The sequence below is a fragment of the Panthera leo genome, chromosome B3, assembly GCF_018350215.1.
Source record: "Panthera leo isolate Ple1 chromosome B3, P.leo_Ple1_pat1.1, whole genome shotgun sequence".
In the NCBI taxonomy this organism is placed as follows: domain Eukaryota; kingdom Metazoa; phylum Chordata; class Mammalia; order Carnivora; family Felidae; genus Panthera; species Panthera leo.
In genome coordinates this window covers 5,360,518-5,381,242 of record NC_056684.1, presented here as the reverse complement: position 1 = coordinate 5,381,242, position 20,725 = coordinate 5,360,518, and the positions used below count along the sequence as shown (strand labels likewise).

Sequence of the window (20,725 nt, the reverse complement as noted above, 5' to 3'; positions counted from 1 at the left end):
GAGCTGACAGCACAGAGCCTGATGCGGGGCTCAAACTCACGAACCGTGAGATCATGACCTGAGCTGAAGTCGGACGCTTAAGCAACTGAGCCACCCAGGCGCCCCTATCTGCCATCTTTCTTAACCTCTCTTTTAGGTTTTCCTTTTATCTCTGTGGTGTGGTCAAGTAGATTCCTTAGTTCTGTTTTCCAAATCCACAAAGTCTCCATACCATTTGCACAGAATCCAGTGTTTATCCCATACGTAGACTGTATTTCAATAAAGCATTGTTTGGGGTCGCTTCTATTTTGTCATGTTTTGCTGGCAGCCTCTGCTTTGCTTTCCTCTGCTCTTTGCTCAGCCTGGTTCTGGCCTTCCTGGGTCAGTCTTGGTGCCCTGTCTGTGCCAGTGCTGCTGCCCTTTGCTGGGCTTTGTCTCGAGCTGCGAGCTTCCCGTCTGCTCAGGCCTGTAGCTGTTCTCTCCATTCTTGGTCAAAGGAGAGTTCCTCTTGTTTTACTCTATGCTTTGGCATTGTAAATATCTCACTTGCCATTCATAGGCATTAGGAGTTGAGGAGGCAGATGTAGGTGCACTCACTGCTCTGGTTTGAGTGCAAGTCCCCAGGCAGGCTGACAGGGAGACCCATCTTTCCTCCTCCACTGAGAGAGCTTCTCGAGGCTTCCATACTCGGTGCTGTGTTTTCAATCTTCAACTCTGTCACATTCCAAACGCTGGGAAGCCTTCATCTCCAACCCCTAGGGTTTCCTGTGCCCAGAGTGGACTTTCAGATCAGGTTTATTCTCGGTTAGGAAGGTGCAAGGTCAGGCCCCATAATGGACAGAGACTCTTCGCAGACCCACTTGGGCCAGGTAACTGTTAAGATCTGAATTATTTCCCGCGGACTTTATGTAAAATTGGTTTGCTCTGAAGGATCTGGTCTCCTCCTCCATTGCCTGTTCTCGCCCTTGAGGTATTTGTCATTTGTACATATTTTTGTCAGTGAAAAACAAACATGTTTTTCAGGGTGCTCCATTTTGGATGGTAAGCTTCAGTCCTGCTACCCAGACTGGGATTTCCCCCCTCTGTGAGCACATGAGTGCAGTTAGCTGACCTCGGTGACCGTGGGGTAGGCAGGTGAACTCGGAGGTTAGAGAGGTCGCTCTTTCTACAGGTTTCTCTGTGCCCACCTCCTAGGCAAGCTGAATCAGAGCACCACCTGCGCCTGCCTCAACCTGCATGGGAGGACTGGGTTCTTAGTTTCAGTCTCCCTTCCATGGTTCCAACTGGCCATACAGTCCTCTCTTCGTGGAAATGGGCTAGAACTTTGTATTTTAAGTTCTAAGTGCATGGAGGGTTCCCGGGAGGAACAGAATGCTATTTCCGGTGGTTGAGTTGCTTCTGTGTCACATCCGGATTCTAACGATGATTACAACCCTCAGAACTGAGGCCTCAGTGCCAGCACGTGGTGGTAAAGGATGGCTGCGTGCCTTAAAATCACAGGCCCATTTCTAAATTATGTGTGCAAAAGAATCACCTGGAAGCTTGTTAAAAAAGATCCTTTGACTGCCATCCCAGAAATTGGTTCAGTAGATTGTGCCCAGGAATCGGCTTTTTCCTTCTACGTTCTTCGACGTTCTACAGGAACGTTTGTTTCTTGTTCCTGTTACAGATCTGTCTTATCGAGTCTTAGTCTCTGCTCCACAGGCCCTCAGTCCTACGTCCAGGCTGAAGGAGCAGCCCTAGTGAGGAGAGGCCAAAAAGCCGGACTTGAAACAAGTATTTCTGGTGATCCCGGACCACACCTTGAACAACGCTAGGTCGTTTTAAAAGGCCAGTGTGTAGCATTAAACATTGTTCCTGGCAGATAAATGATTTCATGGTACATCTAAGATATCCAAAGATAAACAGCCTTTATTTTGCTCATTTCCTAGGAGGCACAGTCTCCCTTATCATGTGATTATAAGCCATCTTATACGAGTAATTGACACCTGCTATAATATAACTGTTTAGCATCCTTTACTAGTAAGATCATAGCTCCTATTTATTGAGCTCCTCTATGCATCAGACACTCTGCTGAGCACCTCACATCAATAATCTTATTTCTTCCACAGTGATACAGAAAGGATTCTGTGTGCCCTGGCCTGAAGCTGCCAACAGCCCTGGATGATCTGGAAGGACTCTTGATATTCAGGTAGGGGCCCAGCAGGCCCAGGGGACCTTCTCCGAGGACCCCAAAGCAAGCTTTCACCCAAAATGATTAACTCACCAGTTTTTGAGGTGTTGCAAACATCTTCTCCCAGGTTGCCATTTATATTTTAACCTTGATGTTTTCCGCCATACATAAAACTTTCAATATTTTTTGGTAATAAAATCTGTTTAATCTTTTCCCTTATTACATCTTTCAGGTTTTGTGTTATGTTTAGAACAGCTCTCCACACCAGAGGTATAATAATACCCTGTATTTTCTTCAGTAATTTTGTAGTTTAAATTTTTTGTCCCTTTCTCTGGGACTAATTTTTGTGGAAACTGTGAGCTACAGATCTCCTACTTTGATAGCCAGTGACTTCAAGTACTATTTAAAGCAATCCATCTTTTTCCCACTTCAAATAATCCTTTTATCCCACTAAATTCCCATCTACCTGGGTCTGCTTCTTGACTCTGACTTTGGTTCCATCAGCCTGTCTTTCCGATCCCACACCAGGTCACACGGACCATGTGTGGTTGCCTGAGAGTCCCTGGGGCAATGCCACGGGACATGTGCCCTTTCCTCCCCTCGGCGCCCCCCCACCCCCAACTCACCACCATTCAGAATTTGTTAGTACTCTCATGTATTTACTCTTCCAAATGAACTTTAGAACTCATCAAAATTCCAAAAGTATTCAATCACACTGGAACACACTGAATTTATGGGCTGATTTGGAGAGAACCGAAATCCTTACAGGAGCATGATGTCTATCATTTATGTCCACTTACAGAATGGTCTTAGGTCTCCAGCTGATTCTCGTAGATTTTATAGGTTGCCATTCTGTTGTCTCCAAATAACGACAGTAGTAACTTCCCCTCCTTCGCCTGCTCTACTGTGGGGATTATGGTGCCAGGACCCTGCTAAATAATAGTATGTCCTTGGCTAATTTCTTTTATAGGAATGCCTGTGGTGTCTGACTCTTTCGAATGTCATTAACTGCTGGTTTCTGACAGAGATTTTTAATCTAGATTAGGAGTTTCTTTGTAGTCTTAACTTACTAAGATTTTTAACAAGGGGTAGATTTTAAACTTTACCAAATATTGCTTCGGCAGCTATAGAGACCGTCAAAACCTTTGCTCTATTAATCGAAGTGGAATGAAGGCTGCTGAACAGACATACTGCCTCCTAATTCACTCTACATAACCCTAGTCCCTGTGCCAGGATCCAAATCCCTCTGTAGAAGCATGTACCACAGCTGAAGCTCCATGGCCTGACCGTAGGGACGGAGCAGAAAGCCTTCTCAAATTGCTCACGCTCATGGGGAGGGGAGGTGGACTGGAGGCTTCATTTTCCTTCCAGGGAAAGGAAGTATGCCAGACCAGATGCCCCCAGGGTGGGAAGGAGCTCGAGGACAGTGGTGTACAGAGTACAGGAACAGAAGAGGCGTCGGCGAGGACGGAAGACGCCCCCACGTCCCTGCCACCATCTCATACATCAACACACGGACCAGGCGCCCGGGGCCAGATGGGGGTTTTGGTACCTGAAGCGTGCTATGACCTCTAGCCATGACATGGTCTCTAGGGACGCATGGTCTCTTCCTGCCGCACCACAGCCGCTAGCCGAGGTGTGGAGTCCTACCAGTGGAGTCATCGCAGAAAGTGGAGATTCCTCTTCCTCCACTCTGCTAACTCTGGGTCCCCACCCCCTCCTCCCAGCCATCACTCAGTTCCCGCTCACATCGGGACATCCAGTCCCTACGTAACCAGAGGACGCCCCCCACCCAGAACCAGCTCCCACCTCCAGTGACCCTGGCGCTGGGCTCCTACCCACTCAGCCTCCCCTATCTTTCCTGACCCTGCTTCTCCTCCATCCCATTTTGGGAGAAAGGTGGGTGCTTGAGCCTGTGCCCAATGGGTGCCGCTCACAACCCAAAGCAGAGGCTGGCACCGCCCACTCTGACCAAGGACCCTCTGGCCAAGATCTCACTAGCATCTGCCCTGTCTACCCGACACCGGGTTTGGGGTTGCCACCGAACACAGAAGCAACGAGAAACAGAAAATGAGGGCAGAGCCCAGTCTGTCACAGTTCTGAGAGGTAGATCGGGACAGGATACCCATCTGGTTTGTCCAACCCGACCTTATGTAAGAGGCAGTCTCTGTGGATGAACTTTCTCTTCAGGCCACAGGAAGTGCTAGCCCAAGCGGAGGCGGAAGGTGGCAATCTCCATGGGCTCCAAATAGATGTCAGTGCTGTTGGAGGGGGAGGCCAGAGGGTACAGTAATGTCAAGGAGGTTGGCTGCAGGAAACCCACATCCAGGCCGTGGAAAAGGCTCCCCAGGGCCACCTGTGGAGAGAAAACATGGCACAGGCTGTGCTGGGTGTTCACATGTTATGTGACACAGCTCTTTTCTCTGTATGACTTGCTGCCTCTTTAAGAACCTCACAGAGGCTCTGGCCCCTCTGGGCAACATGGTGCCCAGCTGTGCACGAGAGCTTGTGTTCGGGCCAGGGGCTCACTCTGCTCAACCCCAAAGCCCATCCACAGACCTCAGTGTAGGAACCACTGCACTGAGCAGCGAACTCCTTGAAGACAGGGACTGTGTTAGGTCCACTCCGGAATCGCCAGTGCCCAGCATGGGCTGTGGCACGTGGGGGCACCTGTCAGCACCTGCCTGAACCATGACCAGAGCTTTCAGAGTCGCAGCATGACGGCTTTGGATTTTTTTTTTTTTTTACTTTTTTAACCTTTATTGATTTTTGAGACAGAGAGAGAGAGCATGAACGGGGGAGGTTCAGAGAGAAAGGGAGACACAGAATCCGAAACAGGCTCCAAGCTCTGAGCTGTCAGCACAGAGCCCAACGTGGGGCTCGAACTCACGGACCGCGAGATCATGACCTGAGCCGAAGACGGTCGCTCAACCGACTGAGCCACCCAGGCGCCCCTGGATTTTTATATCTGATGTTTTCCACTGCATCTGGCCGTGGCCCCTACTCACGGAGCACATGCCTTGTACAGAATGTGCCCTGGCCAGGCCTCAGTTGCTTTGAAATCACTCATCAACGGCTTCTCCCTTTTCTCTCTGCTGCTCACCTCACCGCAGTCTCCCAAGCCCCATGCCTGCTATGCCCCGGTGCACCGTGTTCCTGCTTGTACCAGGCCCCTCTCACCTTGCCTTGGCTCGTGGTGCAGTTGAAGCCCAAGTTCTTGGCCTCAAGGCCGCAGTCAAAACCCTTGCGGTGTAAGATGAGTGCGGTTTCTGCCGAGGGCAGGGCATCGTCCTGGGTGACAGACACATAAGGGGTGGTGGGGGCGGGTGCTGCTCAGCGCTCGTGGGTGCAACAGCACTGCCCTCGAGGCAGCACCGGGACCAGGACCAGGAGGAGTGTGGGTGAGGAAAGGCCAGAATCCAGTCCTGGAGGTACAGAGCAGGGTGGGATACTCACCTCGGCCTGCAGCGTCCGCAGGTTAAGCAGGTGGAAATCGCAGGGCAGGGAGGAGGCCAGGGGATGAAACGAGCGCAGACCGGGGCCCGGGAGCTGCCTCTTGGCTACAGGCAGGGCAAGCACTGGGGTATTCAGGTACGTGGAGGTCAGGTGGCTGAGGAGGGATGGGTAGCTGGTAGTGTGGCCATCCTGGACCTGCAAGGTCGGCCGAGATGTGGGCGAAGGGGAAGAGAGCTTTCCCCGAAGCGTCTGGAAGGCTCCAGCACCCTCCATGTGTGGTCACTCCCCATCTCCCACAACCTGTAAGGGACACGTCTCCTCTACCTTGGGGGTTTCTGCTTTCACACTAATGTGAGCACACGCCCTGTGAGTGCCATCCATCTCCCATCACAGATCCTCAGTGCGGGAGAACAGGTGACAGACAGATGTGTGCCCGTAACGGACGGAGCAAGTACCCTGAGTGATCCTGCGGTTCCGGGTCCAGCCCCACACCCATAGCGCCGGCCCCGATCCTCGGGCCCAGTGCTCCCCAAGCTGTTCCGACCGGGGGCGGCCGCTTGGGTGACTGCCCTGTATGCCACACTCACAGGCCTAAGCTGCACTTCCCCCAAGGCGGCCACTTTTCTGTACTCTGGACTTCTGTCCCTAGTGCCACCTTCCTTCCAATCACCCAGAATCTCTCCCCATCTCGGCAGTATCCTCACACCCACCCCCAACCTTTCCCTCCCGCGGCTCAGTTCAAGCCACCAACACTTCCCGCTTGAACAGCCTGCAAAGTCTCACCTGCCTCCAGGCTCCCTGGAGATCCGCCCTATTCCTACTGATAGATGGACAAGCTCAGGGCAGAGTCCGACAGCATCCCTCCGTGCTCAGATCCTGCACTGGCCTCCAACATAAAGTCCAGGCCCCACAGCCAGCCGTTCTGGGCCCACTAGTCTGCCCCAACCGAACCCTGACCCCATGCTAGCCCAGCAACGGCCACTAGAACTTTCTGCAGAGATAGAAATAAGCTATACCTGCACTAATAGAGTAGCTGCTAGCCACTTGTGGCCACTGGGCACTTAAATGTGGCCGGTATGACTGAAGAACTGAACTTATTTAGTTCTTTTAAGTCTATTTTGAGAAAGAGACAGAATGTGAGCGGTGAAGGAGCAGAGGGGGGGGGAGAGAGAATCCCAAGCAGGCTCCATGCTGTCACAGGGGGGCCCAACACAGGGCTCAGACTCAACAATTTTGAGATCATGACCTGAGGGGCGCCTGGGTGGCGCAGTCGGTTAAGCGTCCGACTTCAGCCAGGTCACGATCTCGCGGTCCGTGAGTTCGAGCCCCGCGTCGGGCTCTGGGCTGATGGCTCGGAGCCTGGAGCCTGTTTCCGATTCTGTGTCTCCCTCTCTCTCTGCCCCTCCCCCGTTCGTGCTCTGTCTCTCTCTGTCCCAAAAATAAATTAAAAACGTTGAGATCATGACCTGAGCTGAAATCTAGTAGGATCCTTCACCCACTGAGCTACCCAGGTGCCCCTATATTTAATTTTAATTAACTTAAATAACCACATGTGTCTAGAAGCTACCACACTGGACTAGCAGCTGTGGCCTAGCTGAGTGAACTCACTGCTCTTCCCTGTTTATGTGGTCTCCCTCTGCCTTAGTTTGTGCTTTTAAAAAAAAAATTTCTAAAGGTTTCTTCATTTTTTAAAGACAAACAGAGCATGAGTGGGGGAGGGACAAAGAGAAAGGGAGACACAGAACCGAAGCAGGCTCCGGGCTCCGAGCTGTCAGCACAGAGCCCAATGCGGGGCTCAAACTCACAGACTGTGAGATCATGACCTGAGCCGAAGTCGGACGCTTAACCGACTGAGCCACCCAGGCGCCCCAGTTCTTGTGTTTACATCAGACCCCATCCATCACAGCTGTACCTGGTCAACATGTCCCCCAGAAACTGTCCTCGATCCCCTTGGCTCACAACGTTCTCCCACTACTACCAGCCAAGCTACTTCTGCCTACCCCCCACCCCTACTCCCGAGGGAAGTCCTGGAGAGCAGGGTCAGTGTCAGAGTCTGTGTCCCTCTCAGGCCCTAAAGCACAGCGTGTGATCAGTAGTTCCTTGGTGGGTGAGGACCGAGCCACAGACAGGGAGGCTGGGTGGCAGGCTCCATCCTCCGCAGGCTCCGAGTCCAGCTACCGGTGGCTAGTACTAATTCGACCCCCGTGGCTGGCCCTTACCTCTCGGTTATCGCTCCTGCTGCTGTGAAAGATCAAGCCCCTAAACATGGCTGCCAGTTTGGAGAAAAAGCCAGGCTGGTGGGGGCAAAGAAAGCCATGAGATGAACGGGGCTGGAGCAGAGAGGGTTAGAGAACATGGCGGTGGGGAGGGGGCACAGAGGAAGGCGGGAGATGGCTCGGGGGCATGGGCGACAGGACGCTGTGGGAGAAGGGAGGCGCCAGGCTGCCGGAGATGGAGAAGCAGAGCGTCAGACTGACCCCCCGCACCCCAGGAGAAGCACTACTCTCGCTATCCCTCGCCCGCCTCTAGCTCTGCCGCCCAAGGGACCAGCCTGACCTGGCTCCCCGGGAGGGAGGTCCAGAATTTACCTCACTGCCCAGGGTTCGCCGTTCCAACAGCAGGCGGAAATGGTTGCAGGTTCTTTTGTTGTCCTTGAGCCCTTGGCCCAGACCCCGGTTGTCGTCCTGCATCAGCCGACGGTCCAGGATCACCTCCAGCTGGCCTGGGGAAGTTCACCGTGAGCCCCAAGCAGATACTGGGCTTTGGAAGAATCCCAACCACAGGCCCCGAGGGAAAAGCCCGGGGAGCTACAGCCTCACGCGGAGTCACTCAAGAGAGGAAGAGCGGGGGCCTGGAGCTGGAAGGGGACCGAGCGAAGGGCCGGTATCACAGAAGAGGAAACAAAAGAGGCCGGAGGGAGCAAGCAGGCCCTGGCAGTTTACCGCCCACGCTCCGTGCCTGAGGAGGGGGCACAGACCTGGGAGCTCGGGCGGCGATCGCTAGCTGCACTGGTCACTTGAACAGAGTAAACCAGCGAACACAAAACTGCCATCGCCAGCCAGCAGCGCTTGCTGCAGCGGCCCCGGTCCAGGCAGCTGGGGCAGAGCTTGCTGGGACTAGAACCCGCACCCTCCCACCCTCCTCCTAGGCTGGGAAAGACTCCAGCTCTGCCGCCTCATCCGTCACAAGGAGAGTGCGGAGAGAACAGGCAGATGGCAAATCAGACAGAAGCTCCAATCAGGTGTCGTTTGTGGTCACCCTGGGGAAAAGGGATGGCGGATGACCGCCTGTGCTTTCTTCGTAAAATAAGCTTGGGGAAGGGCTGGCCGCAAAGCAGACATATGTTGGGGTGAGGATTTTTCCCAGCACCTGTTTTTCTAAGAATCTTTTGAGAGCGTCCACTCAGATGGCCCTAACCATCTCCCCAGCCTGACATTCTGACTTCTGTAGTTCCTACGTATTTGTATCTTGAGCAATCTTTTTTTGGAAAGATATCCGAAAGTCCTAAAACGGACCCGTGCGTATATAACAATAATCTCTCAGCACGCTATTTTCCAGAAAAGCAGAGAGAATCCCGTGGGGTTCAGCTAGCAGTTGACAGCGTAGACAGAACCGTGGCAGAGGCTGATAGCGGGGCGATCAGAGCCACACTCCTGCAGCAGGGGGTCAGGCCTCCACTGCCCCAGCCACCAACCCCCGGGCGAAGCCTCTCGGCTCAGCCCTGCATAAAGGCTCTGTCCCTAACACGAACCATCTGAAGGCCTCAGAGGCCACCAAGAGCAAAGTGTTCATTTTACCCTGAGGACGCAGGAGCCACCTCAGCTGGCCCGGCGTGCCCAGCCCCAGGCCAGCACTCCTCATGCCCTTGTTTGAATTCTTAAAAATGCCATTCTCTCTTTTAAAAACAGCCTACGTTTTTCTTCTTTGCTGTTATAACATCATATGCACTTTTTCAACTGTCCCTACTCCCATCCCTGACCAGGAGAGTAACTGTTCAATACCATGATGCTTCTTAAAGGGTTCCGATAGGGCACCCACCACCCCCCCAGCCCACGTCACCTCCAAGGCTGCCTCCGCTAGGGGCGAGGGTGACGGCAGTGGCCTGCCCTCCTGCCATGCCCGTGTGTGACTGGCGGGAGTTAACGGCTTGCTGTTGATGGTTCTACAGGCATGGAGGTGATGTGGACCGGGGAGGGGTGGGGACCGCTGAGGGGAGAGGCGGGGGGCACAGATGGGCTTCCACCCCGCCCATCACTCTGTGCACCAGCTCCTGCCCCGCTCACCATCGTGCAGGCTGGAGACACCCAGGGCCTGCGCAGTGTGCAGGGTGAGGCGGTTCTGGGCGTCCTGGATGTAGGCCATGACCGGCATGGGGTAGAAGTTGGCCTGCAGGGGTAGCTTCTTCAGATAGCGCCGGGGCTGCACCTGGGAGGGGAAGGCCAGCAGGTCACGGGCATCCGGGCACCATGTGGGACCAACGGGTCCCCAGTCTGAAGGAGTCCCTGATCACTCTCGTCTCTGATTCCTCCTCCCCCCTCAGGGCAGACCGCTCCCAGTGCCTGCTGCGTGCGCTCTCCGGGGCCCCGAAAATCACCTGAAAGCCATTGAGGTCCGTGAAGAAGGCACCCTGGCTGTCAATGTCTGTGTGGATGCGCAGGGCCAGCTCCTTGTTGACGTAGTCCCGGATGTCCACCAGGGACGACATGTCCAGAGACAGCCCCTCCACCCCTGGGCACAAAGACAAAGGGCGAGCATGGAGAGGCCGGAGAGACTGGGCGGGGAGAGGCTGTGCCCAGACCCCCGGCGACGCCCCGCATTTCTGGAGGACCTTCTCTCTCAGAGAATTACCGTGACCCCATTGCAAACGATACCTCTGTTGGGAACAGACGCATGAGCCGTGAGCAAAAGGAAGAGCAGCGCACACCCCTGCAGCCCCCGCCTCCCCTCGGACCTTCCGAGCGGCAGGGCTCACCTGGCAGGTTATAGAGCCGGACCACCTGGCGAACGTGCTCGTAGTACGCAACCACCTCTGAGAAGAAAGGGCCTTCGGTGACACGCAGCACGGGGGGGTCCCTGGGGACGTAGGGCTGGGGAAAGAGCAGGCGGCAGCTGAAGCCGCAGCACGGAAGGCAAAGCCTGGGGGCACCGGCCCGGCCTCGGCGGAAGTACTTCTGCCGGCAGGCCTCCGCCCGAGACCCCTGGCTGGGCCGGCCCAAGCCCCCGCGGCCGTTCCTCGGCCACCCCGCCTCCCGGAGGCGGCCCCCGCGAGGGCCCTGGCAGCAGGCACCGTCCTGGAGGAAGGCCCGTGCCCCTCCGCCTCACCGCCTCGGGTCACGTGGCTCCTCGTGCCCTCCGCTGGCGGGGCCTCCCGAGGCCTGCGGGGGTTCTGAGGAGTCTTTAGGGTACCTGGGCCTCCCCGTCAGGCAGGAAGAGGTAGGCTCCGCTCTTGTCTTTGGACGTGCGGGTGCCATAGACGAGGAACTCCACGTCCACCCGCCGCTCCTGCTCCTCGTCCACCCTTCGGATGCTCTGCCAAGAAACACAGCCCTGACCCCTGGCCCCACACCAGCATGTCAGGCCTGCCCCCTGGGAGGGCACGGACGAACTTCCCCAAGGAGCCAGCCCAGCTTCCCCGTGCCGTCAGCCCGGAGCCAAGACGGCCCGCTCCGAGGCCCGCCGTCAGTCGGGTGTTGGCTCAGCACCGCCCCACCGCCACGCACACCCTCCTCGGCTCCCCGCCCTGGCCCTTTACCTTGAGGAGCCCGGTAAGGCCTGAGAACCAGACCTGCATGTAGCGGTTGCTGAGGGCGAAGTCACCGGTGCCAGAGTCAATGACACGTAGAGGGAAGGCGTCCTGTCTGCTGACGGACAGCTGCCGGCCGTGCAGGTAGATGCGCACAGAGGAGGGCAGGGTGCGGTGCCCGTCCAGGCCCAGCTGCAGCTGCAGCACGCCGAGGCCAAGGGCCGGCAGGCGGATGGGCACAGACACCTGCTGGCACAGGAAGGGTGAGGAAGCGCGGCCCACGGCACGGGCACCGGTTCTGGATGCAGGCCCGGGATTCTAGTCCTGGGGCTTTCTTACTAACTGATAAAGTCTGAGCAGATCCCTGTACCTGCTGGGGCCTCTGTCCCCTCCTCTGACGGTGGAAGTGACATTACTTGCTTCGGGTCAGACTTTTAGGAGTCTCAAATGCCATTTGAGAAACTAGGAAATGGCAATCGCACATTAACTCCCCATAAACACTTGATGAACGAAGGAATAGCACGACACCCTGGCCCCCATTCTCACTATTATCATAGTTTATCAAACTTCACCTGCCTTTCGAGGACAGACCCAAATGCCAACAGTGCTTGTCCTCTGGGCAACCCCTCTCCCCAAGACGGCTGTCCCCAACCTGGGGCGTAAGCAGGAGGGCGGGAGGCGGGTGTCACAAGGCAGAGGGAGGCCCCGGGGAGAGGCCGAGGATGAGCACGGAGGGCTGGGGCCCACCTCCCGGGCCCCCACCTTACCTGGTAGACATCAGGGACCACGTCAGTGGCAGAGCTCCAGTGTGCGCTGATCTGCACGGCCAGGGGCTGACCCTCCTCAGAAAGGACACGCACCCGGGGCGAGCTGACCAGCAGGGACACCACACTGAACCGCTCCTGTTCCAGCGGGTTGAACAGCACCACGTACCTGCAGGCAGAGGCAGGCTCACCCAGGCAGGCTTTTCCTGGGCAACGGAGGCAGAAACAGAGGCCAAGAGCATCTGGGCAGGCGAGGGGGCGAGACGGTGTCGGGAGCCAGAGTGGCTTCGCCTCTGTGCCTGGCCCGGTCTGGCTCACCTGGGCGAGGAATCCAGTTGGATTACTGTGCGCTCCGGCAGGGCATCGTGATTTAAGCGGGTGTCATCCTGGAGTTAAGGGGGTGGGAAGGGAAGAACCGTCACGGGCCTTGGCCTGGCTCGGAGTCTTGCCTCCTCCCCTACCTGTCCCGGATGTGGACCACCAGCTTCCCTGGGCACAGATCCTTCACCCCAGGGCAGGGAAGGAAAAGAAGAGCGACACCCTCACACCGCTGCTCTTGGATGGGACCGCACACGCCCGAGGGCGCCCAGAGCAGATGGAGGAGGGGGCTCACCATTTGGAGGAAGGGAGCCTCAGGGTCAAAGTGGTAAGCCTCCTTGTCCCCCAGCACCAGATAGTGTGCCGCGTTGATGATAACCTGCTTCAGGCTGACGAGGGAGCGCAGGAGCCTGCGGGGGACAGGGGGTGGGAGAGGGACCATGGAGAAGATGGCCACAGACTGCACCTCACCGGCAGGCCTGCCCCCTGACCGCCAGCACGGCCTTTCTTTGGGACAGCGGGCAAGGGTGTGGAGCCGACGGGGAGCAGGAGAGGGCCCCCACCTGACGCCATAGTCTGCCACGACCGCCTCCTTCGCAGTGCCGGTGATGGCATCGTGGTGCTGGAAGAGGCCCAGGGTGCGCCGAGCTTCCGTCAGAAGGGCGAAGTTGGAGAGCGGGTACTGGCTAGCCAGTCCAGAGCGGCGCGCGTGAGCTACAGCCAGGCTGTACAGGATCTCCGCGCCCCTGCCCAGAGACAGAGGTCAGCCTCCTGCCCACACGACTCCCAGGCCCGCCCTCGCTCAGCAAGCCCCATTCCCTCCTTTCCACCACATCTCTGCCTGCCTTGGTCTCCAAGCCTTTCTAGGGCCTTCTGAGCCAATCCAGCCCTTCCTTAAATCCCACAGCCGATTCTACTCCTTCCAGCCAGGAAGGCGGAAGGTGGGAGTCTCACCGCAGGTGGGCTTCCAGGACCCGGTCCAAGCTCTTGTAGAAGGGCCGGGAAGTGTAATAGCCTGTCCAGTAATGGTCCTCTCGGTCGGCATAGGAGAAGAAATCCCCGCTCAGCACGGGAAACCCTGGGGGCCGTGCCCCCGGCTCTACCCCTGTCCTCTTGTACAGAGCGTCAAAATAGTCAGAGAGGGTGCCAAACTGGGCCTGTAGGGACCCCAAAAACCCGCTTCCATCAGTTCCGGAGTCTTCTGGGACCTGTCAACCCCCCTCCCCCGCCACCATGCTGCAGCCCAGTGCCAGGGGCAAGGATTCTGCTTACGCGCCCCACCTGCGATCACTATATCCCACTCTTTCCCACCGCACGCCAAGCCCGGGGGGCCGGCAAGGAATTCTCACACCAAAGGGAGACCCTGCCCAAGAGTCGGGAACGGGGAGCACGGCGCCTTCGGGAAGGGCCAGGCTGCAGCACCGTGGGCCTCCCCCCTCCCCAGCTCAGCGTCCCCCCTCCCGCCCCCCCACACCTGCACGTGGAGGTCAGGTTTGCTGTTGAGAAAGTCAAAGAGCCGCTGGTAGTTGAAGAACTGGGCGTCCCACTCCTGGGGCTTGTCGTATCGGAAGTCATCCCCCAGCGGCACCAGGAGGACGTTGCTTCGGAACAGGCGGGACTTCTTCCGGTACTGGTCCAAGAGCAGCGCTGCCCTGCGGGCGGAAGGGCGCGGGCCCGACACAGAGGCTCGGTGCAGAGGAAGGGAGCGGGGAGGGCCCAGGTCTTCCTATGCTCGGCTGCAGTTCCCGGACTCCAGGCCGACACCATGCACAACAGCACACCCCTGCCCCGGGGTCCTTCACACACACCACAGACGTGCCGCATTCCCCTGTGCCTCCCTTCAGGCTCTACAGGCCCGGCACCCCACCCCCCCACCCTTGCATCACGAGCGGTTCTCCAGCCGCCCTTCTGCCCACGTTCCTCAGGGTGAGGGGCCTGGCGCTGATGCGGGACTCCGGGGTGGGCCGACCGGCAAACAGAAGGCAGGACACACACCTCGGCCAGCCCGGTGTGCCGCGTGCGTGTACGGGGGCGTCTCCGGCAGCCCCACGGTCACACCAGTGCCGACCTCGGCCACCACGCGGGTTTCCCACACGTGTGGTTCAGCAAGGGCCTTTCTCCCCATCCCGACCCTTTCCTGTTCTCTTTCCTGAGACTAAGGATGGAACTTTACATTTACATCCGATAAATCCTATCTGGTTGGATTCGACCCACGTCGCACACAACCTACTGAGATCTTTTGGTTGGGGGGGGGTCCTCATTCTGACACCCCAGCTTCACTTTGCCCACAAGTCAGCACAGCTCTGAAGACCTAAAAGCAGAACCATACTATACCAGCTCTACGTGTACTGGCTGAGTGACCCTGGTTAGGCTACTTAACCTTGCTAGGCCTCGATTTTTTATCAGAATAGCATCAATACCTACCATCATAATGTTGTGAAAGCTAAAATGAACTAAATAAATTACTATTTGCTACATACTTAGAACAGCACCTGGTAGGGGCGCCTGAGTGGCTCAGTGGGGTAAGCATCCAACTTTGGCTCAGGTCATGATCTCACGGTCCGTGAGTTTGAGCCCTAAGTCGGGTTCTGTGCTGACAGCTCAGAGCCTGAAGTCTGTTTTGGATTCTGTGTCTCCCTCTCTCTATGCACCGCCCCGACTTGTGCTCTCTCTTGCTCTCAAAAAAAACAAACAAAAACATAAATAAATAAATAAAATTCAGACTAGCGCCTGGTACACAGTAGGAACTATATACACACGTTTATCACTTTCTTTTTCATCGAAGTTACTGGTCAAATCAATAGGAAACCAAAACCTTGTAGCGTATCGTTAAAGCTTTTTCTCCATTTAGACCAACCCAGTCGTCGGCGTGTTATAGGTATTGTAGGTCAGCCTGCCACTAAGCTACTTAACTGTGCTGATCCAGCTTGTACTTTCCTACTTTGTTCTCAAGAGAGGACTCCTAGAATACCACTTCCCTCTAATTTATCAGCCTTGTAAGCCTTTCAAAGGAGAAAACGAAGTTACTCTCATGACTTGCTCTCTGCAAAGCTGGGCTGGCATCTGATCACAGCTGCTGCTTTAAGAAAAATCACCCCTTAATAGTCCTGGATTCTTGCTTGGAATCTGCATTTAGATTTCTGGCTTTCAGAAACAAAAGACCACTTTCTTTCCCTTTTGGTCACATGCTGCACCTCGTGGACATCATGGAAATCAGAGTATTGCCTCATGAAAACCAGCTCAACTTGTTATATTGTCAAGGCTAGTGGGTTCCAGCTAACCCACGGTTCAGGTCACTGGTAATCTGTTCTTTCCAGAGTGGGCGGAGGCGGGGGCAGACTTCAGCCACAGGGACATCTTTAGGGGTCCCTAACAACCCCCCAGGGGGACAGGTGTGCTTTCTCTGATGCTGGGGGCTGTTGGGCAGGACTGAACGTGCTTGTGAATGGTCCACAAGCACTGGGGGGTCCTGGCCTGCATCAAGCTAAGGCAAGACGCCTGCAGTAACCAAAGGCATATTAGGCCACATGGTACAAGAAACTACCTTTTTTGAGAATTATTCACTTCTGAGTCGGTCAACCGGCTCTGGCAGTTTGTTAGGACATTGGTGTCCTTTATTTGGGGAAATAAAACCATTCTGGAAAAGGTGGTTCCTTAGAGCTGCTCCAGCTTTCCAGGGAGGCTCAGTGAAGGAGCCGCCACCTTAGCGGCTGTGGACCTGAACTCACCACCTGAGCCCCACCGCCCCCGCCTGCCATTTTACAGACGTACAACCAGAAGCACCCCCGTGCAGCAGAGCCCACACCAAGGCCAGGTCTCCTGGCTCCCCTGTGGAGTGAAAATGGCCCAGCCTAGGCCGGGAGCAAATACCTCTCAGCCACGTTTGCCTCTGTGATCGCCCGGGGCGGCACCTTCCAGGGGCAGTTTATGCGCCCACCAGGCAAGCGTTTGAAATCAAACTGGCAGCAGATCTTGGGATCCGGGCCACAGGTATGGGGCACATCGTAGCTGTAGAAGGGCATCATGTGGCAGAAGAGGTCTGTGCTGGAGTCCGAGTCTGTAGAAGACACACCGGGCAGTCGGCCACCAGCAGGCAGCCTCCGGAGCGGGTCACGGAGATGCCAGGAGACTGGGGATCTGCTCCAGCCACGTGCAGCTCTGACAGAAGGTGAGGCCTGGACCAGACTTAAGGCTGCAGAAGACGGGCAGGCCAAGGGGCACAGGGAGGGATCTGGAGCCCACAGTTCCTGGGACAGACCCTCAGTATAGACGAGGGCTCTGTAGAGGCCAGAGGTCAATGTGATCGATCCCCAGTGTAACCGGAAGGAGGACAGTACTTCTGGCGGTCTGTGTAAGTGCTTGCTGGTCTGCTCTGAAAGACGTGGGTCTTACCCTCATACCCTGCCCTTCCCTTCCGCAGTGAGCACTACTCCTGTGACCCTCCACCCTACCTGGTCTTACCCCAGTTCTGTCTCCACATGAACTCCAGACTGTGGGTGGAAGCAAAGTGCTTCTTGATGGCATAGTGCACTCTCTGAATCAGCATGCTGGTCAGGTTGGCACGGCGCAGCAGGTAAGGAATGGTGGGGCTGTGTCCAAAGGGGTCCACGGCCCAGCCAGAGCGTGGGGTTGCTCCTGAGAGGGCACGGAAGCCAGAGGTCCTGAGGGGTTCAGGTCCTGGGGACCCAGCTCCTTTCCTGCCATCATACTGAGCCCATGCCTGGTGGAATCGGCCTAGAGAGGAACCACCCCCCTGCCGATCCCTGTGCCCAGCCCCTGCTGTTCCCTGGTCCAGCTACAGGGGCAGACTCTCCTTCCTGAGCCCAGACTCACCGAGGTTTTTCTCCAGCCATTGGTGTCCTTCAATGAGCTGGTCAATCAGGGCAAAGTAATGGGAGTTGGCCTCGTCCGGCATCACCCAGCCTCCTGTCACAATCTCCAGCTGCCCGTTTCCCACCAGCCTGGAGTGAAGGACTCACACTCAGCGTGGGGCAGGGATGCTCTGCCCAGTCCCGCCAACCAGAAGATGCGGGGACCTGTGCGCACAGGCCTTACTGAGCCCGCTCACCCACACCCGGGACCAACAGAACAAACAGGCACTCTCTTTTCCCTCCATACAGCCTCCATGCTGTCCCGGCCCTGCCTCTCTCCGGACCAGGCCCCACGCTCCCTCTTGGCTTGTGCATACGACTGCACCTAACTCTGATTTCTCCCGACACCGGTGACCCAGTGGCCATCACACCAGTCCCTGCCTTCTCATTCTCGGCCCCTCCACCATGCCCTTTCCCCTCGGCCCTGCTTCCCCTTGCCTCCCCCTGCCACCCACAGTGTGGCACCCAGCTGCTGTGGCACCCAGTCCAGGGCCCAGAGGCCAGCCTTCCCATGCCTCCCTGGCGGGCACTGGCCTTCGCACGGCTGCTTTCTTTTGCGCGTTGATATTGTCCCACCACTTGGCAAAGAAGGAGACTTCCGCCCAGAGGAAGCGCCGCCGGGGGTCCTCCTGCAGCTTGGACACCATGCTGTTGAGGATGTGCTGGGTCTGCTCAGTGTAGTACTTGTCAAAGGTCTTGATCCAGCCTAGGGCACCAGCACAGGATACCCTGAGGATGCCGGCATCTTCTGCCCCTCCCTTACCTCTGCCATCACAAAGCTCTCCGCACAGCCCGGCCCCCGGGGCCCTGCTGGGTCCTCACCTGGGTCATTGTGAGAGTGTGGCACCACGAACACCTGCAAGTCTTCGGCGTCCCAGTCGTGCGGGCTGTAGGAGATGTCGAAGCCTTGCTTCCACACGCCGCCATCCACGTTGTCAAACGGCAACTCCTCCGATATAGTCAGCATCTGCCAGGCCAGAGAGTAGCTCAGTGCCCATCCACAGCCACCAGAGGTCCCTGCCGGCTCTGACCCCTACCTGCAGCTCTGGCTTCTGGCCCCGGCCCCCCAGAGCAAACTGGCAGTCTTGGGGGGAGACAGAGAAGAAGCTGGGCCGGGGCTCTGGCGGCACCACCCAGGAGCCGTTGGCTGTGTAGTAGGGCAGCATGGCGGGCGGGCCCTCCGCATTGGCCGTCAGCTCCAGCACAGAGTCCTTGATGTGGCTGATGATCTCATGGTTCTCCTCCAACAGCTGTTCCAGCTGCTCAATGCGGTTCTGCAGCACAGAAATCTGGCTCTGCCGAAAGACCAGAAAGCAATCACCCACGGCCCCTTGTGCCACAGGAAGGATCTCTGCGTGGGGCCCACCACCCAGGGCCTGTGGTCCTTCCCTCCCCAACTGAAGGCGGAACCACGAGCCTATGGGGCTGGATGGCTCTGGTCCGATGAGGAAAGATGTGCAAATCACTACAGAGAACTGCGATCCGCTTGGGTTGGGAGTGCCCCCACTCCCTGGCTCGTGGACGGCAAAGATTTCATCTTGCGTGCCTCTTCTCGACAACCAGTGTGGCCTGTCAGGAGCGCTGTGCTGACAAGGACTGCATCCGGGCTTAGTGGGAACGAATGCTGCAATCCATTAGCAATGTCTGCCAAGAATTCAGGAGGACAAGCCGGCAGTTCGTCTTTTCCCTTCCTTCTTTCTTTTTGCCATCACTGTTTTTGATCTCTGGGCTTCTGGAAAATCTGCCCTTTGGGAAGAAACCCTCCTGTCCTGGGCTGACCCGGACTCTCAGCCTGAGCTCAGGGACTGGTACACGAAGAGATTAGCAACCAGGCATGACTCACCCGGGGGAAGTTCCCACCATTCTGGTGACGGGTGGGATCATGCTGCACTCGGTCCAACATGAGGTAGAGCGAGAAGACGGCCACACAGAAGATAGCAGCCCCACACACTGTCACCTGCTTTTTCAGCTTCATACTGGCCTCCACACACACCTGGCAGGAGGAACACCATATGCAGTTCCAGCAGACAAAATCCCTTTGTTGGTCTTTCCACCAAATGCCCCAGTGAGTGCCTGAGTGTTACTCTCAAGGAACACCTATTTGCCTGACTCCAAAGAAAAGCAAGTTTCTAAGCCCCAAATCCCAACACCGGCTGCGGATCCTGACCCAACCGGGATCCTACTCTCTTAGCTGAGACACAGAAAGCACGAGTATGTAAAGCTGGTCCTGCCTGGTCCTGGTGGGAGCTCTGCCCCTAGGGTACAGAGGATGCCGTCTCCCAGGCTAATGCCATAAAAAACACGACCGGATAACAAACTTCCCAGCTCTGCCTCCAGAGTTCACCTCACAACCTCCTGATTCTAACCGGCTTTCTGCATCGCTTGCCTACAAGAAAGATACAGCCAATCAAAGGAGGTGAGTGTCCAGGTTCCTTGGCCACGTGCTTCTAGTTTCCGAGGAAGAAACGGGCATCCAGTTAAAGAAACGGACAGGGAAGCCTTTCTCCCTGCCCTCTTGGATCAGACTGATACTCACCAGAAAGAGTGCCTGGCACAGCACCTCTCTCATTAAGAAAAACATAATGAGCTTAAAAGGCAGCAGCAGTGGCTTGTCTTTCTAACATAAAGAGGGCCCTGCATCTTCTCCCGGCCAGTTCGGATTCCTGCAGTGGGTAACTTTCGGCCTTTGCTTATACAGCACTCGGGGCACCCCCTGGGAAGCCAGCAGTGATTGGTGCCGAATGTCCCCTGGCTATGGGGAGGCTGGGCACAGCTGCCCCGCTGTGGGTCAACTTCGGGAGACCAGTGCCCGCTACCAACGCCCGCGGAAGCCTACTTGCCTGCTGGGTGGAGGGAGGCCGCTAGCTGCTGGGCCGAGCGTGGGCGGAACCGCCGCCCCGGAGACTTGCTCCGGCCCCGGGGCCGAGGAGCTCTGTCGCCTCTGCGCCGTCTGCCCTACTTAGCGCGATCTGATTCCGCACAGGAGCCTCCGGGCAATATTTTTAGCCCTTGGAGGCTGGGTCTAGGCCAGAGTGGGTGGAGCTGCGGGGAGGGAGTTGGGTCACAGGGTGGGTAGGCACCTGCCGCCGGGTCCCGCCGGCCCAGCCCCCTCCCGGCCCTCCCGGCCGAGGCCCTCTCCGACCCTCCCAGCCCCGGGACCGCAACGACGACGGCCGGGTGCGGGACCCCGGGCCGCCTCCGAGCCCAAGCGCCGCTCGCGCTCCTGCCTCCCACCCCGGCCGCGGCCCGGGGTCAGACGGAAACCCCTCCTCCACCACGGGTCCGCCCGGCGCGTTACCGTCCGCAGCCGGCCTCCGAGCCCCGCCGGCCGAGCTGCGCCCCTCACATCCCCGGGGGCGGCGGCCCGCGCGGAGGCAGCGACGCAGGCGAAGGCGGGCGTCCGCCCAGCCGTCGCCGCCGG

At 57.1% G+C, this 20,725-nt stretch overlaps 2 protein-coding genes across 5 annotated transcripts in view; one reads left to right on the top strand and one right to left on the bottom strand.

Annotated features, from left to right (window-relative positions):
- The window catches only part of HDDC3 (HD domain containing 3), a 16,216-nt gene extending 5,994 nt beyond the window's left edge, over positions 1–10,222 (top strand). Inside the window, exons 5-6 of one of the 2 annotated variants that reach the window (XR_006203319.1) lie at positions 2,091–2,170; positions 10,149–10,222. The gene's annotated coding sequence lies outside the window, so the exon portion shown is untranslated. Of the gene's footprint in view, positions 1–2,090; positions 2,240–10,148 lie in introns of those variants that run through there. The other variant, XR_006203318.1, reaches the window with a different exon arrangement.
- Positions 2,335–20,725, bottom strand: MAN2A2 (mannosidase alpha class 2A member 2). Of its 3 annotated transcripts, XM_042940939.1 has the most exons (25): positions 20,603–20,725; positions 20,145–20,346; positions 19,148–19,297; positions 18,342–18,599; positions 18,127–18,271; positions 17,839–18,010; positions 17,267–17,394; positions 16,895–17,068; positions 16,304–16,490; positions 13,908–14,085; positions 13,388–13,590; positions 12,997–13,179; positions 12,729–12,843; positions 12,434–12,501; positions 12,119–12,284; positions 11,361–11,597; positions 11,015–11,137; positions 10,581–10,695; positions 10,203–10,336; positions 9,892–10,033; positions 8,197–8,330; positions 7,828–7,902; positions 5,609–5,803; positions 5,333–5,443; positions 2,335–4,508 (listed from the first exon to the last, which is right to left on the bottom strand). In XM_042940939.1, exons 3-25 carry the CDS (start codon positions 19,277–19,279, stop codon positions 4,356–4,358), a joined length of 3,528 nt encoding a protein of 1,175 aa, XP_042796873.1. In that variant the 5' UTR covers positions 19,280–19,297; positions 20,145–20,346; positions 20,603–20,725; the 3' UTR covers positions 2,335–4,355. The 3 variants fall into 3 exon arrangements, with proteins under 3 accessions (XP_042796873.1, XP_042796875.1, XP_042796874.1); XM_042940941.1 differs by lacking the exon at positions 7,828–7,902; XM_042940940.1 differs by lacking the exons at positions 20,145–20,346; positions 20,603–20,725 and having other exon boundaries at positions 19,148–20,092.